General features: G+C 34.0%; 1 protein-coding gene across 1 annotated transcript in view; it reads right to left on the bottom strand.

The window, feature by feature from the left end:
• Window positions 1-17,526, bottom strand: part of LOC124453571 (cytoplasmic dynein 1 heavy chain 1-like) — a 36,073-nt gene that overhangs the window by 13,592 nt on the left and 4,955 nt on the right. Inside the window, 50 exon segments of the mRNA XM_047004392.1 lie at window positions 244-358; window positions 360-400; window positions 493-588; window positions 816-911; window positions 989-1,037; window positions 1,039-1,173; window positions 1,432-1,595; window positions 2,246-2,411; window positions 2,507-2,660; window positions 3,104-3,278; window positions 3,610-3,656; window positions 3,659-3,766; window positions 3,769-3,841; window positions 4,304-4,471; window positions 4,566-4,769; window positions 5,087-5,311; window positions 5,677-5,833; window positions 5,903-5,988; window positions 6,386-6,538; window positions 6,728-6,940; window positions 7,142-7,325; window positions 7,486-7,726; window positions 8,061-8,211; window positions 8,327-8,427; window positions 8,519-8,801; window positions 8,941-9,123; window positions 9,205-9,390; window positions 9,586-9,751; window positions 10,067-10,240; window positions 10,736-10,902; window positions 11,049-11,195; window positions 11,442-11,651; window positions 11,736-11,794; window positions 11,797-11,845; window positions 12,034-12,179; window positions 12,493-12,715; window positions 12,829-12,969; window positions 13,280-13,399; window positions 13,727-13,837; window positions 14,142-14,214; window positions 14,309-14,553; window positions 14,766-14,912; window positions 15,098-15,250; window positions 15,346-15,525; window positions 15,602-15,685; window positions 16,070-16,141; window positions 16,291-16,425; window positions 16,497-16,622; window positions 16,706-16,861; window positions 16,947-17,033. Coding sequence (XP_046860348.1) covers window positions 244-358; window positions 360-400; window positions 493-588; window positions 816-911; window positions 989-1,037; window positions 1,039-1,173; window positions 1,432-1,595; window positions 2,246-2,411; window positions 2,507-2,660; window positions 3,104-3,278; window positions 3,610-3,656; window positions 3,659-3,766; window positions 3,769-3,841; window positions 4,304-4,471; window positions 4,566-4,769; window positions 5,087-5,311; window positions 5,677-5,833; window positions 5,903-5,988; window positions 6,386-6,538; window positions 6,728-6,940; window positions 7,142-7,325; window positions 7,486-7,726; window positions 8,061-8,211; window positions 8,327-8,427; window positions 8,519-8,801; window positions 8,941-9,123; window positions 9,205-9,390; window positions 9,586-9,751; window positions 10,067-10,240; window positions 10,736-10,902; window positions 11,049-11,195; window positions 11,442-11,651; window positions 11,736-11,794; window positions 11,797-11,845; window positions 12,034-12,179; window positions 12,493-12,715; window positions 12,829-12,969; window positions 13,280-13,399; window positions 13,727-13,837; window positions 14,142-14,214; window positions 14,309-14,553; window positions 14,766-14,912; window positions 15,098-15,250; window positions 15,346-15,525; window positions 15,602-15,685; window positions 16,070-16,141; window positions 16,291-16,425; window positions 16,497-16,622; window positions 16,706-16,861; window positions 16,947-17,033 — 7,125 coding nt within the window.

Here is a 17,526-nt window from a genome sequence, read left to right on the forward strand (position 1 = left end):
GAAAACATGCAAACTCACTTCTCCATTGGCCAATAAAGTATTCATTCTTTCAATGAAAAACATGCAAAACTCACTTCTCCATTGGCCAATAAAGTATTCATTCTTTCAATGAAAAACATGCAAAACTCACTTCTCCATTGGCCAATAAAGTATTCATTCTTTCAATGAAAAACATGCAAAACTCACTTCTCCATTGGCCAATAAAGTATTCATTCTTTCAATGAGAAAACATGCAAAACTCACTTCTCCATTGGCCAATAAAGTATTCATTCTTTCCAGAAAACTGGACTCTAGCATGTTAGATTCGTCCAATATGAAACGATTTTTCATTTTACAACCAGAGCGGCGCAGCATTTCGCAAATCTTCATCAAATTCAACATACGTGTATTTACGGTGAATCTAATGAATGAAATCATGAAGTGATAAATGTTCACGTTTATCTGACAATGTGACATAAGAATTATGAGAAGGGAGTATAACAGTATGCTTACCTTTATCTGGAATACACTCAAGCCATTCATCCAAGCGACAAACCGAGAAAGTGTTGTTTTTCCTGCTCCGCTGACACCAATCAACAGCAGATGACCCTAATTATCCACATCAAATTGTTTAAGATGACCTAATTATCCACATCAAATTGTTTAAGGTAAACGCTAACCTACATCCTTGAGGGTAAAACAACACAATAAACAGCGTTGAAAGTCTTTATTATTTACAACATTGAAAAAATCCCAACAAACTTAGGAGTGTATAAGGATCAACTTTATTCAAGACCTTAAAATTTAACTAAATATTTGATTTTCACTGAACTCACTTGAGGTTGCTTGAAAATTCTGTCGATTCTCAAAACATGATCAAGAACTTCATTAAATAACACCAAAGGAACATCTAACTCTTCTTCATAGAAAACCTTGAAACCAGGTATAATATAAGCAAACAAAATCTACCAAAGTAATATCAACCATTATTTTTGGTGACAAGATGTACCTTCAAACGAGCTTTAACGAAATCTCTCAATTCTTCTTGATCAACAGGGTGTAGTCTTTGTCAACCAATTGCTGTACAATATTGGTCTCTTGAGAGCATTTTCATGGTCGATGGCAGGAAAATGTTTCTTGGCGACAGAATTAATGTTTTCCTCTGTCCATTTACGTTCATCGTCAGTCACCAGTCTAAAATAGATCGATTGTATTGAGGATTGAATGCAGGAACACAATCCACAGTCAACAAAGTCGTGTTAAGTCAATTATCATATGAAAAATCAAACAATCAAAGAAATCAAACAGTCAACAAACACTAAATCGCTCAAAGTTAGCAGAACGTCTCGTGTAAAGTCAACAAAATAGGAATAAACAACGTGACGTAAAACAGTACAAATAAATCAGACTCAGTAAATTCGCCTTTGTCTATTTGATGTGGAAATGAACTACCTGTCTTGGAAAAGACGCAACGCTTCATGAGCCCACAATCTCACCAATCCTTCCACTGACAAAGTTTCCAGCGGTCTTAATGCTTCGACAATACCACGTACCCAACGAGTCATTTCACGAGGACTGTAGATATAGTGAGGTTGCATATCTTGAGTGAAACGTTCCTGTAATGAATATAATTTAGGACAAACATTCAATCATTCGACTTTCCTTTAAAAAATGCAAGTAGGAAAAATATTCTATAGGACCAAACACATTGTTTAGAAATATCAAGTCATGCTTTTGGTGCACATAACAAAGCTAACAAACGTTAACAAAATGACTTTCATATTTCCTTGTAACATCGCTTTGTAATGGATTTTTATTTCTGGGGCCGGTTTCACGATGACTGGATAGCGTTATCCATTGGATAGTAAAATTTTCAAACTTGTAAGAAAGTGTTTATATTTTCCTTACGGCATACAAATTTTTGTAATCTTGGAAGCAATATTTTCTTTTAGTGAATGCTCATTTCAAATCCTATATTTTTCTCGTTTTTTTTAACGTTCAAAAAAATTTGCTATCCAGTGGATAGCCCTATTCTGCCTTCGTGCAACCGTCCCAGGTCGAAATGAGAATCTTAATCATTTAGCAAAGAAAATACTGCTAATTCAACAATACAAGAACTGTTTTCAAAGTAAGAACGATCACTGATCACTGAAACATAAGAAGTATTTGCAGAACTCTCTACATGTAAATATTTCCTTAATTCTCATATCGTTATAGTCATGTAACACCTTGAAAATTATTCCTATCTCTTTCATCACATTAGTACCTGAGACATTGTATAAAACTCCACCATGGCATCAGTCAACTGTTGAGCAGAGCTTCTTAGTGAGGGGATCAACCTCAACATGGCTCGATTAAAGGTTCCGTATATCTGCGTTAAAGAAACTGCACCAGGATAGTCGACATACACAACAGGCACGTGACGTAAAAATCTACAAGATATAAAACGTGTTGAGCACGTGACATACAGCGAATGGTTATTATGGAAACGTTGAAAATCTCGTTAAAATAACATCTTATGGGTCACCTGTGTGTGAGTGGCTTTCTTCCTGGATCCGTAGGAGGATTACATGCTCCAACAAACTGAATTCTTTCTAACCTCACCCAAGATTGATCAGATGAGCGATAGAAACCATTGTGCTCAACCATTTGACGCAAGAATGAAATAACTCTCTGGGTACCTGGTAAAACATTCCATGTGAATGCTTATAGATCAGTTTTACAGTATGGTACATGATGATAATAACTATAGGAAATATTCTGATAAAAATACGTTCTTGCTGCAATATAGTTGGCGATAACATGCTGTTTAATATCAACAAATGACGTCTGCATATTCTAAGAGAAAGTCAAAATGTCGAGGGTTTTCTTAAATCGCCAAACAAATTTGAAGGAGTAACAACGTAAGATTATAGACCATTTAACACTTTCCTAAAGTAGCGCTTGAGTACTAGATTGCCGCTACATTTGCAAGAACTTAAGAGAAGATTTTATCTACTAGAACAAATCACACGATTCATATTCAATACCAAACACATTAATACTATGATTATCCTTATAATATCATAATTATCCTTATCATACCATAATTATCCATGTCATACCATAATTATCCTTATCATACCATAATTATCCATGTCAGGTAAGTTGATTTCATCACAAAACAGAACTAGCCATTTTCCAAGTTGTACGGGCGCCATCACAACTCCATTTGGAGTTCGTCTGTATTCACAGTAGTGATCAAAAGTCTTGAGTAGCAATTCGGGTGTTGTAGCACTCGAAAAATTTAGACCAACAACCTACATAAAAAATCATGCGTCATTTTTATTTATAAGTAAAAATTGACAACACTAAGGTTTTACAATGATAACATTTAACGGGCCAAGCCATTAGTATCGTCTTAATTTCTAATCGCAAACTACAAGCGCAAAGCAAACTAGAATTATCTAACATCCCTTCAAAGTGAACACTATGATATCTGAAGAACTACTGATTTGAACTTTCGCCACTCATCAAAATAGTTTAAAAAAGATTAAATTAATTGACTGAAGTAAAGACGAAAACAAATAAAGCAAAACAGAAAGAAAACGTATATATAATAAAAAGTATAAATTTACAACATCGACTAACCTCCATATCAGGCAAAGATCGAAGTGAACAGAACAATGTCATTGTTTTCCACTTCCAGGAGGCCCACAAAGGACTAGCGGTTTGTGTTCAGCTAGCCACGTGTACAGCAATACTTCATGACGGACAGTATCCACAGTCGGAATGACAACATCGGAGCTGCCACTTTGTGAGTCTCAATTTCAACATTGGGAACTTTACCTTGCCAAGGAACCCACTCACCTTGAATGGTCACCTAAATAAGTGGAAGGTTTTAATATAATTTTAAAACGCATGATTTACGTGTTAAAAAGTAAATATAGGAGTCAGAGAATTTCTTGAAGCAATGCGATGATCGCTCATAGGCGTACAGGACGGGGGGCAGATCCCCCTCAAAGTTTGAAGATTGAAAGGTTGGGCAAATTTTTAACGTTAATCAGGCAGAAACCTTCAGTGTGCGTTAGAAAATATTTGTTGCCCTCCAGAAATGATAGCAGACGTACGCGTATACCGGAGCGCTAGAAATTGCACGTGTCAACTGTTATTCAAAATGCGATATTGAGTAGTATTGATTGATATCAACTATTTACTTTCCGTCTGAATCATAGTGAATAAGTATAACAACACACGACCTTTTGTAAAGTTTCAGCTTTGAAAACATGTACGCATTTTTGTACAAAACAAATCATTGATAAATAAAAAGAAAAAGTATGTTTACTTCGTAATCAATAAGAGGCATGACGGATGTGTTTGGAAGCGGTATCGTAGTTATCTTTTGCAGCATTTTACCAAGTTCTTCTCGATACTTCATTTTGGAATCACCAGAAAAAGACCACAATAAACTGTAAACTAGATAGCGAGGTAGATATTTTTCTAGTTGATCACGCTGAAAAAGAAATTAATGTCGCTTTTAATGAACTAAAATATTATAATTTGTGTAACTTCATATTAGTTAAAATCTTCCATCAATGATACTATACCTCCATTGGGAAATCAGAGTGTTGTTGATTATACGCAATTACATTGCGAACAGCTTGTTTAAACATCGAGAATAACGAACCCAAGGCCCTCAATCGAGTGAAGTCCATTATATGTTCTTGGTTTATTGCAAATTCCAAACATTTCATCACCAAACCACCAGACGTAAAGAATTCAGAGACGATATTCACGGCATCATTTTGAACCTAAGAAAACGTCATAAAAACAGATCAAAAAAAAACTTGAAGAAAATTTTTTTGTAAATTTATTACTCTTTGAATGCACTAAAAATATACAACAATCAACTTGTATACCAATAAAACAAAAAAATAAAACTTTTCACTGGTAAAAAGTTAAGTTCTGTCGTTTTATTAAAATTTGTGTGCAAAATAGCAAAAATTTATTCTGCTAAATTTCTATTTTCTAGGCACTCGAGTATTAAAAAAGGGAAAAACACCTTAATCCACACATCAAAGACAAAACTAAACATAAAAAACATTATGATAAACGCTGTTAAACGAGCCTGCATAGCTGGAGACAACACGTTTTCTTCGGTTTTTCTGCTCTGTTTTCTCAAAGTGATGTCCTCTTCGATCTCCTCTATTGGCTTGGCCTTCAACTCACTCAGGAAATTATCAAAAATCATTTCTGTTGATACAATATCTTCACTAAACCACACCATTCCACATCGACTGACAGTTGCCAATGTAGCGTAACGCAAGTCTTGCACTTCAAACATTATACGTACCTATAAACAACGAAAAAACTCGAGATAAACAGATTCCAGAATCTTCATTAAGACATCAACAAAAGTTTTGGAAAAAGTTCAAAGTTTCACTCTTCACTCAACGTAATTTGAAGAAAATACACAAAGGGGGCGCTCTATAAATACGGGCAATAGTAGCTAAATTAAGAAACAATAAAAATATTAAAATATTTTCATATTAAAATATTTCCTTTGCTTGAAAAATTTTCTTACAGTAGTATACTTAAGCTATCGAAAAAAAAGGTACAAATCATTCAAATACGAGAATAAAAAAACCCAGTGAAGCCAGCCCACAACATTTAAACGTAAACCATGCCATGAATAAAAAGCAGATAAGATAAACTTACATTCCGTGGAATTCCCAATCTTTCACCGTTAGGCAGAGTTAAACGTTTATTGTCATCAAGAACACTGTTTAGATTTTCCACCCATTCAGGGTCAACATCGCCATCAAATATGATCCACTGACGTTTGCTCAATTCACCACGAACATTATCTATGATCCTTAAAATGAGACAACATAACATCATTTATTTTATACATTTTTACTTTTTTTACAATGATTTTGCTTACTTTCTTAACAGATGTGTGAATAAGCCATCACTCCATTCTCGAGTGTTGGGATCAAGTGTACCATAAAGTTCATCTTTAGACATGGCCTAGAAGCATAACAATACGGAGTTTATAATTCTATACAAACATACATTAACGATACAATACATTAAACTACTCAAGAATACTACATATGACAGTTTCACAACAATAAAACATATTATGCATACTTCAACAGGACAATCATGAGCGCTCATTCACTTACAAGGTGAACTTGTTGACCAACTAGTTTTAAATTCAAATCAATTGTTTAATATTTAAGAAGGAGAGCGTTGTAAAGATTCAACAAAACGACAATACTGCACATCCACAATAATAAAATTCAATTCTTTTAATTTGTCTACATCTGTCTCAACATTTGTCTGGTAGATGATAAAAAGCCAAGCAAGATACACAACATCAAATTAAAACATTTCCAATTTTCGGGAGAAGATTTCAACTTACCTTGGGATCAATGACATGGGCAACACCTTCAACACCTTCCAATCTTTCTAAAGCTTTAAGAAGAACTCGCCATGCCGTACTCTTCCCACTACCACTTGGCCCAACCATCATTAAACCATGGTGAATCAAACTTATCTGATATAACTGTAGTATCTACGTAAAAAAAAACAAAGGTAGAATATAGGACATACGTCTTCAATAATGACAACAATGAAGACATCAGAATACTATTACAGCGGATAGTTGTTTTATCTTTTTATGTCCAGCGGTGTTCATTGCAGACGCAACTAATAAATATACTTTATTTAGTACATTATAAAACTATGTAGTTACAATCCTTACCTTATCCACCCATGCGGTTCCTTCATCCTCACCGTCACCAAAAGTGAGAAACATTTCAGCACAAACTTTCTTAATTTCTTCTTTCAAATTAGTCATTTCAACGCCCATATACTTAACTCCAGGGAAGACATCAGACAACAAACTATGCAACAAAGGAATGTCTTCAGCAACCAATTTGGGAACCACAGTTTCAAAAACACTTTGAATAAGGATCTGGAAGAAATTTACAAGACAAAAAATTAAAAAATCCTGGTAATTAAAGACGTGCATAGTGTAGTCCTAAAAACTACGCAAATTTTCATTTGAAACACCAGAGTGAAAGATAATCGCAAAAAACTTCAATTTTAGCAATATCCTTCAAGTAAAATAAAACCCCCCAATAATATAGATAACCATTACATAACATTCACTTACCTGCTGTTCATCTAATCCTTCGGATATTGAAGCTTCATCAACAGCTTCACCTTTGGCCTTAAGTTCTTCTTTAACTTTTGATATTTTGTCTCGTTTCACATTACCGGCACTGATCAATACACTCTTCAACGCACGAAGACCAAAATCGTAATGAGATTGATTTGAAAGTTGCTCCAAACAAAGCCTGAATATAAAACAAATTATGTGACTTAGTTTATCAAAACCAACCGCATAATTCATTAACAATTCATGTAGGCAATTCTTAGAATACCAACCAAGCAGACCTGGGTAAGTTTATTTAATTATTCATTGACATCAGTCAAACAATCGTCAAATACACTTACTTGAAGAACGGTACAATCTTGCTAGCCAATTTTTCAGCCATCCTAAATCCTTGTGAATAAAGCATAACTTGTGCAATAAGCTGCCTGTCAGGACTAGTCATTGCCAGACTACGGAATAATTTCTTCAAGTTATCAGGTAGATTAGATCGTCCTGCATAACCTGGATTCATTGTCACAAAGATGGCCATATCACGACTCACTTTCACTTGTTTGCTCACCAATTCAATAGAAATATGAGAATCTAAAAAAAAATAGTATTTTATATACCGAAACACAACTTCCAAAAAACAAGTCATCTTGAGATAGCAAAATACAAGACGCAAAATAAAACTGTAGATAAAGTCGAAAATTTACAGGGTTTTTTTGCATCTTGTATTGATACATATTTTGCTATCTCAAGATGACTTATTTTATTCGCAATTTGTTTTTTGCTCTACTTTTTAAAACTGTCGACTGGAAATGTTTTTTTTTATAGTCTTTTATGTACCCAGATTTTATTTATCTGTAAAATGTAACTGCGCATGTTCATACATTAACTATCAAATTTCAAATTTTCACAAATTTAGTGGACATACCATCACTGTTACTGTGCTCTTTTAAAGCTTCTTGTATTGTTTGAATTTGCTGCGAGACAGCCGACAACATTCTTTCTTCCAGACGATTAAATTCATCAAAACAGCCCCATGCACCAACTTGACAGAGACCAACAAATATACGACCCATTGCCTATATTTTGCAAAAACAAATTCAAAAAAATTAGCCAGAAAAACTGCAAGACTTAAGTCTACCTTGAACGACTTAAATGTAGTAATTTCATTTTTCATAACTTAAGAAACTTAACCTGAAAGTCGAAAGTTTCATCGCAGTTGAACACAAGAACAAATCTTCCCAGTTGATGACCAAGGGCTTTGACAGACTCTGTCTTTCCAGTACCAGCAGGTCCTTTGAAATAACAACAGATTATTCAATCAAAAAATAGCTAGACATCATTAAAATGTTTGAAAGATGAAAGGCCATTTCTAAGAATACTCACCAAATGGCGATCCACCAAGGCGTCCTTCTAAAGCTTGAGTCATGGTTAGATAACAACGATCAGTCAGGGGGGTCTGTACAAGTTTATCTTGAACACCAAGATACTCAAAACCATAATTGAATTTAGCATTGGCCATTTGAATCGAAAGTTGTTTTAGTACATCTTTTTGATTTGGATCAAAGTAAAATCTCATCTCTTTCAACCAATCAAATGCTTTCGCTCCCAGAGTTTTATTGTTGATCAGATTACGTGTGACGTCACGTTGGTGGACAAGTTCAGTAATCTAAAAATTAAATATTTGCACGTGTATCGAGCGTGTTTTTCGCTACGTAAAAGATATTTTAGTTAACAATCAATAACAAACTTCAAGTCCTGATGTTAAAACTTAAACATACTACGTTTTAAAACATCAGTTTACTCACCAAATGTTCTAATTTACGCCTTCTTACAGCTGGCTGTTCGTGAAGTACAGAGTCAGCTAGGACATTCAATGACGCCTCAACAATCCTCAATACTTGCTGTACAGCGGCGACATCACCCTTCTGAAGCGCAGCTTCTGTGTACTGGGACCAAGATACTTGACATGCAAGAACAACCAGTTGAGCCTGTACAGAAAAACCATAATTACACATTAAATACTTAACAAATAGATAACATTTAACCGTTGTCTATACAGTTATAGATACCTGGTATTTGTCAACCCATTCAAGATATTTTTGAGCGTCAATATTTTCAGATTGAAATTGACTGACATCTTTCATTGCTTCAGCCAAAAGACTGGCCAAGGTAACTCTCATTTCTTTCTCGACACACGTCAACCATTCGTTCACTTTAGGATGTTCTTTCAACGAGACGGGTGTTTTAAATGAAACCTATTGAGAGGAAATTAATTAGTAGTCTCTCGTTGTTTAATTGCATGAACAACATGAAAAAAATTCTTCTCGTCATTAAAAACAAGACAATAGTTGTGGTTATGAAACATCCATCGTTCTTAGATGTAGTAAATATATAAATACGTGTGAAGAAAATCGGAAAGCTACGTCGGAAAGTTACGTATTTCAACGTACTTCTTCGCCTTCTTTCGATGAAATTCCTGATATGATTTGATCTTCTTCATTAAGGATGATACTTGTGACGCCTGCAAACATCTTCTTGAAATGTTTCTGAAGTTTGGGAATACTTTTGCTGTTGCCGATAATCTCCAAAAGATCTTCATCACCAACGAAATAAAACCTAGGAAATTTTCAATAAGACATGTAAGTGTTCTCAGAAGACTATCTTAACCATTTAAGAAGTGCTTTTACTTTCTAGCATAGTATTTGTAGAAAAAAGAAAAGCCTCAAGTACAAAGACCAAAGTACAGTCAACCCATGTGCTACCTTTCTCAGAAAGCAGATTAAAAAAACCCGACACAAAGTCCTGTTGCGTGTCATGACTAGTTCGATAAAAGATTTTTAGAAGAATACTATTCTACTGAATTACTTTTCATACTATTTAATTCACAACTCCATGAGCCACATTAAAATATTTGAAAGTTTTATCATGTACCTTGGAAAGGAGGCTCGTTCACGTTCTAAATATTCACCCAAAGCTTTTTGAATCTTTCCTAAAAGATCAGCAAGTCGTTCCAACTGACGCTGTACTCCTTGGATATTTACAACATCCATAACCAAGGGCGATTTTGATACTTTCTTCATCAACGTCAAAAATTCCGTACTAATACTATACAATCAATAAAGTAAAAACAATCATTTATACTGTGAAAATAAATATAAACAAATGATTTCATTTCACAAATGTAACATAAATAATAATAATGGTTTATAAGGTTTTGCACGATGCTTCAACGCACATGTCTATTAACTTATGATTGTCGTCAGATGCTTGAGTTTCTGGCGATACACGAAGACATTAAAATATTTTCATATTTACATGACCAAATCCTTGGAATCCCATTATATTTCAATTTTTTTAAACTAATAAAACAATGAGGTGTTCTTTCTATCTTACACGGATGGTGAAAATAAGAATTTTTTTCCAAATCCTTAAAAATTGTTATCCTCAAGTTACTAATTTGTCAACGACATTAACAAACATAGATTTTCCTTCAGTAATGTAACTCAAAACAATGAAAATATAAATATGTTTTCTAAATTTCTATATTCCGTCCCAAAGACTGCTTAACCATAAATCTCCCTTAAATTATTTTCTTCGTACCTTGAAAATCTCTGTGTCTCTACAGGTAACAATGTCTTGATATCAGCACTTCCACTAAAAATACCATCAAGATAGACCCAACGACGTTGAACATCAATCCATACATCGAACGTATCATGAATACGATTCAGTTTCTCCTCCCATTGCAAAGCGTCTTCTTCAAATACCTTTTAAAAATGGAAACAAATTATCATTTATGTATTATAAACATGACACATTCAATGAATAAAATGTTTAAGCTTTCAAATGTACGATTAAACCAATGGTAAGAAAACAAGATGTGTAGTTATGTCGATTGAATACCAAAACAAACCTTATAATAAGGCGATAACTTCATTGCGGTGACGCTGTTTAAATGTTCTTTTACTTTTGTAAAGAGATCATCCCAGCCACGAATAACTCGACATTTGTTCTGATAGTTGATCAATTCCAATTCAAACGTTTGCCACACATCGCGTACCTAAGCAGTTAAATAAATAAACAACTACACGACAATGACACCCATGAAATTTACAAACGTCATTGAAATAAAAAAACTAGTTGAATATAATGTATCGGCACTTGTGTACACAGAAAAAAAACACAAAACACAATTATCCTAATATATATCAAATTAACCTATTTTTTTATCTGTATAAATCCCAGAATACTCTTAAGACTTTTTTGATATTTTGCACTAGTAATAGGATTGGACAATTGTACAAACCTGTTTAAGAAATTCTTCCAAAGCCATCTCTCCTTGAGCAACTAACATAACATCTCTAAGTAGAGCTTCATTCTTAAGGAGATCAACATCCCAAACAGCACCAAGAGTTAGATCATTGATAATCCATTTTACACGAAGTTGTTTCATCAAATGTTTCCAATGACGTTCCTTGAGAGCTTCGGATTTTAACTCAACAATGTGAACATTTGCCTTAAAAGATGTTAGGTCGAGCGTGAAACATGTAAAGCGAAATAGCGAGATGTATGTTATTCAAATACAAGATAATCCTCATACCTTCATGTAACCTTTGAGTAGTTTCTGTACGTATTCATAAGATGAATACTGTTTAAGACAGTAGGGAAATTCTTTAGTTGATTCAACAAAGCATCAAGAGATTGACGTAGCTAAATTTAAATGAAAAAGCATACGTACTTTAAATATAAATTAAACATCTACATATCTACATATGCTATATTACAAACGTATATTTGGAGTAGAAACGTTAAAAAGTCATAAAAGCACAACATTACCACAACTGCAAAGTCAATCATTATCATTAAATTCAAATCATATTATATTGCAAGTGATCTACCTTGCGCGGTTGTACTGACAACCAAGGTTGCTCTTTCATTTCATCAATCTTCTCCCAAATCTTCAACAACTCGTTCCAAACTCCTTTAAGATCTTGCAACTCTTCCAATGAAACCTGGACACGATCATCGCTGATCATTGTAACACCTGATGTTAAACAACATGAATCACTATAGTGACATTTACATTACGCATTTTTACGACTTGGTCATGCAAGATATATTAGGAAGAATACGGTAGAAATATGACACACTTCATAATGCAGGATAATGAGGATATAGTAGGAACAATACAGTGCAAAGATGATATAAACTGATAACATAAAAACTTTGCCATTGAACCTACTCACCAAGTCTGAGCACCACAACAGCGTTGAATTAATTATTGACAGTATATGCAGTGAGAAAGTTCAACGACTTTCTCTGGCATGCTATAAATACACAAAAGAAACAAACCATACCTTGTTCCATTAACTCTAAGGCTTCCTTAGCTTTTGCAACATTACTTCTATCATCTTTCAATCGATTGAGCTTTCCTTCGTAAACAGCAAGAGATTTGAGAGCAGCATCCGGTCGAGTACTACCTTCAATAGGTTTGCCTTTATCCCAGTCATTCAGGAATTCTGTTGTTCTTTCTTCAACAGCTTGATCTTCAGCAATGATCTTCACTTGCAACATTGACACCTTTGGCAAAGAGAATCGTGTCATCGTCAACAAATACAATACACCATATTGTTCTTCAGTGGCCAAAAAATAATGTATTTTAAATAGCCATAAAAGTATATTGCATATTTTACCTCTTTTTGAATAGATATATCTTTACGATTCAAGATATCATTGAATGCTCCCCATTCGCCCTCTACGTTGTCGTAGTACAACCATTGTGATGGAAACTGGAATCTTTGCCTTTCCAGAATGAGCTGACCGTTTTTGTAAACCTACCATGATATAAATAAATATTAAGAGTGAATAAGAAAGCACTTGTGTGGCATGGAAATGAAGTCAGAAAGTCCTAACTTGTTGAGATGGTTAGAATGGATAAGAGAAAATAAATGTTTTAAATAACTTTATTTATGAAATAAGATAACAGGAGTGGACTTAACAAGATGAAAGTGGTGGACTTAACAACATAACAGGGGTGAACTTCACAAGATAACAGGGGTGGACTCCACAAGATAACAGGGGTGGATAAAGTTCATTAACAAGAAATTATCTAAACAAAAAGATAAAATAACAAGATCCACTTGCCTCCATAACTTTTTCCCACTTTTTCAGTTTACGTTTTAAAGATTGAACAAAAGTAATAAAGCTGACGGAATCTGATGTTGATGATACTTCAACAGAATGTTGTTCCAAATCTGTACGACTCTATGAAGATGAAACGCAATTTTATTTCATTCTCTGCGAAAAAGACGATCCTTTTCAGAACTGATTTCAGAAAGCTAACTGCTAGTGACGCCAACAATGAATAAGAGGTAATAATAATATAATAATATCCTCATTCTGATGAAGGCTCGAAGCAACAAGTCGAAAGCTCAAAAAAAAGTCATTTAAAATCCGGAGAAACCTTTATCTTTTATGAATAGAGGTTTGTATAGTTGATCAAAAATAAAACAATATTTACTATAAAATAATTTATCAAAGAATTCAACCTGTGTATAGTCTATAATAAACTTGAGAGATAATTGTACATACCTTGGTAATTGTTCCATAAAAATCATTCATATTCGTGCCAAGCATGGATCCAAACTTGCTCAGCAATTCTTTGTGCCAACTGTCATACTTAAGATTTACTTTAGATTGAACCTAAAGAAAAATGTAAGCAGTCGAATTACATACGATTTTAACAACAAACAAATTAAATGTGAACACAATATTGGGTATGTTGACGGAATTGAACCATTTATGAATATCATTATTAACTGAATAAGAGTTGAACCATAAACATCACTGACAAAACAGTTGTGAAATCATAAATATAATTATTGGTAGAACAGGAATTGAACCATAAAGATAATTATTGAAAGAACAGGAGTTAAACCATGAATTATATTACGAGCAAAGTAAACGTCGCAATGAATCACGAATTCTTTCTTAAATTTTAACATACCTGTTGGAAGTCAATAACAATAGGTCCAAATTCCTTTCTTGTTTCTTGTGTATCAAACGTAACACGGGACTTTCTAAAAGTAGAAATTAACAAATTTACAACTTACGTATAACACTTCATAATAAAAATCAATAAGTCATTTGTTTTATTCTAAATTAGCTACGTACCTGATATTCCTCAGTAGAATGATCCATCTCTCGAGACTATTATCAAGTTTGCTATAAATGAGACCAGTTTCCATGTCCCACAAGGATTGATAACGTAACCACACCTGAACATATTTTTCAACCTCTCCAACTTTCTTCTCGACAGCCTCGTAAGCTCTCTCTAGGACTTCGGGACCATCCGGAAGTATTGTGAGAAGATTACGATAGCTTGAGTGGGATTCCAAATCATCTGAATCAAGGCCAACCTAAGCAAGAAAACAAAGAGAAACTCGCAACATCATTTTCCACAATGACTTCTTTTTAAAAGTTTATGATAATACAACTTGATGTCAAAACCAAAACACAACGTTACAGAAGATAACTAATAAAACAATAGTGGGAATAATCTATTAAATAATGAAATACATCACACAGTGCAAGTCAATTTTCCAAGACGTTGATGAATACTTAATGTTACCTGATATCGGGAACTCTGAATTCTGGGTAACTTGAGAATGACACCCAACCATGTATGAAGTTGCTCAAGAAGATGACTTCTAACAGCTTCCACAGGAGGATAGAGATACAAGATTTGATTCGTGATTCGTACTTCATGACGAAGAATCTGAGGAGATGAAATAAGTATTATAAAATTCGCAAGATAATGTACACACGGAGAACGAATCAAAGTTAGCGTTTTATAAGTCATACACAGAACAAAAAAACTTAAAAGACCCATTATTATTGTTATACTTTATGTATCATCTCTATATCATTGACATACCAAGTGCAACTTATATCTTTATTTACCTTTATTTCAGGATCTCCACCAGGTTTATGCGAGACCATGGGGTTTGTGTCGGAATCAAATTCCATTTTTCTGCCATCGGCATTGTAATCTTGGAGGTATTCAGTCCATGTAATTAATCCAGCTTGTAATCGAACGGAAAGTTTCTCTTCGACCTACAAAAAATTCCCATGTCTTAGTTGGACATAACAAGTACGCAGAGAAATGAGTAATTTAGGGAGGAAAATAAATCATTTGAATGAAAACTCACACTTTTGTCTAAGCTAGCGACCCACGATGCCAAATTTGTATAGGAATACAGATTCATTTCATCAACTGATTTCTGAATACTTGCTAAAACTTGATGGAAGGTTTCAGAATCATAACTACATGATGCTAACGATTTAACTTCTCCTTCAATTCTTTCAACATTGATCAACAAATCATCAACCTGCAATAAAACCACATAACAAGAGTCTAACGTTTGTCGTTAAAACCACACAATTTATTCATAAAGAGCTTGTAACCTTTTCTTGAAAGCTGATGATTGCATCTGCAAACTTTTGCACATAAGGATCCAGTTTGTAAGATTCCCAGGTAAGACCAATACCCTACGAAAAAAAAGCATTACATCTGTTTCATTAAGAACGTTGTTGACGAACGCAAAATGGTCAAAGATTTCCATCACGACCGCAAAATATCTGTGTTTCCAGAAAATTTTTCACAAAATTACTCGCAGGAGTGTTCCTAAACATACTGTAGATCGATGGACCTGTTGTGTGTAAGAAGCTTCTTTAACAGTAAAAAATTCATTGGTCATTGGTCATTGGTGATCAGTGCTTGAAATTTTTAGTCAATATAGCAATTTTTTCCGTTTTAGAAATTTGCTCGGGGAGAGAGAAATATTTTATCCATGCCTTATCTTCATCGCCACAAATTTTTAGGTATACAAAAGGTCAAAACCTGTAGGCTATAAATTTATATAAAGTTATTACCTCACTGATCAAGTTTTGAATATCTCTTTGTAGACCAGCAACCAAAGGTTTTATCGTCTTCTTGTTTGTAACCTAAAAATTACGTAAATAGTTTACATACACTAACATCTGCAATTCTTATTGACAAAAAAGTTAAACTGTGAATGTCGTGAGATTAATCCATACGTTTTCTACATGGAAAACTTTCGCCCACCTTTGTTGACAGTTTATCAACTTTTTACCTTTTCGCAAGCTGTTTCGTAGGAGCAGACACTCTCAATAAGAGAAATGGCAAATGGATACAGCTGATTGGCTTGATGTGCTTTGTTCACAATAGCAAGTGGCACTCGAAATCCAAGCCATTTTAAGTTACGAACCTAAAACATAATTTGTCAAGAAATAAAATTATTGTAGGTTTGATAAGTACGTATTATGAGAAAATACATACCTCCTTCGCCAAAGTGATGATTTCGGGCAAAAAATTAACTTTCAACTTAAGCATAGTCCCAGTCCTTGTTCTTATGCTTTCTATAGCAAATATTCGACCACCGACACCCAAATTTCGAGCGGTAACCTAAAATGTACCAAGCAGTTATAAGGAAATGTAATGAGTTTGTACAAAAAAACAACTTAGTTTATCCTTCGGAATCAACCTACTTTTCTTGACCAATCTTCAAAAAGCTCTTGAGTATCTAATTTCTGTTTGAAATTATCACCGTCTTCCTTCAGTCGTTGTCCTTCAACATGACTTTCCCATCCTTTTCCTAACACGTCTTCAACCCGACGAAGATAAGCATTCAGTTGACGCTCGATCTGAAATATAATATTTACATTCACAATAAACCATTCTATAAATGCATACAATGGTAAGTGTGAGTGTAGAATCTAAAATAGTAACCTGTCTTGCCCATATTATGGATCCTGAAACAGCAGGAAAATCGCGAACTTTACTCATTTTCGAGTTCTTACTCTGGGGATACTGAATCTGTAAACAGTATAATCATGATTTATCACAAAATGTAGTTACACCTAAACAATAAACTTGCTCCAAATCAGGTTTCCTTTTCCCAAATATTTAACTGTTCCACACCACGGGATACAAATTACACAATAATTAACATCAATTTAATAGATGTTGGGTTATTTTATCGCAGTCAAGAAAAAAACTAACTTGACATAAGTAATGTACGAAGTAAACAGAAGTTGCTTGCTATTGAACTCATAGCAGTAATACTCTTCGAAAAGAACGATTTGTATCGGAGAGCCTCGTATGTTGTTTATAAGATACGAAGAGACTGAACATTACGGCTCAATTTGAAATCAAAAAAATAACGTTGAATGATATCTGACAGTAACAATCCCTTAATATTGCCGCTAAAAAGGTTAAGAAAAACGTCGTTTGGTGACTGCAAGAAAAGTTAAAAAGACGATAGCAAAAATCTATTGCTCGATACACGTCCACAATTAAAGATGAAATT

The sequence above is a fragment of the Xenia sp. Carnegie-2017 genome, unplaced genomic scaffold (genome assembly GCF_021976095.1).
Source record: "Xenia sp. Carnegie-2017 unplaced genomic scaffold, XeniaSp_v1 HiC_scaffold_1, whole genome shotgun sequence".
Classification (NCBI taxonomy): Eukaryota; Metazoa; Cnidaria; class Anthozoa; order Malacalcyonacea; family Xeniidae; genus Xenia; species Xenia sp. Carnegie-2017.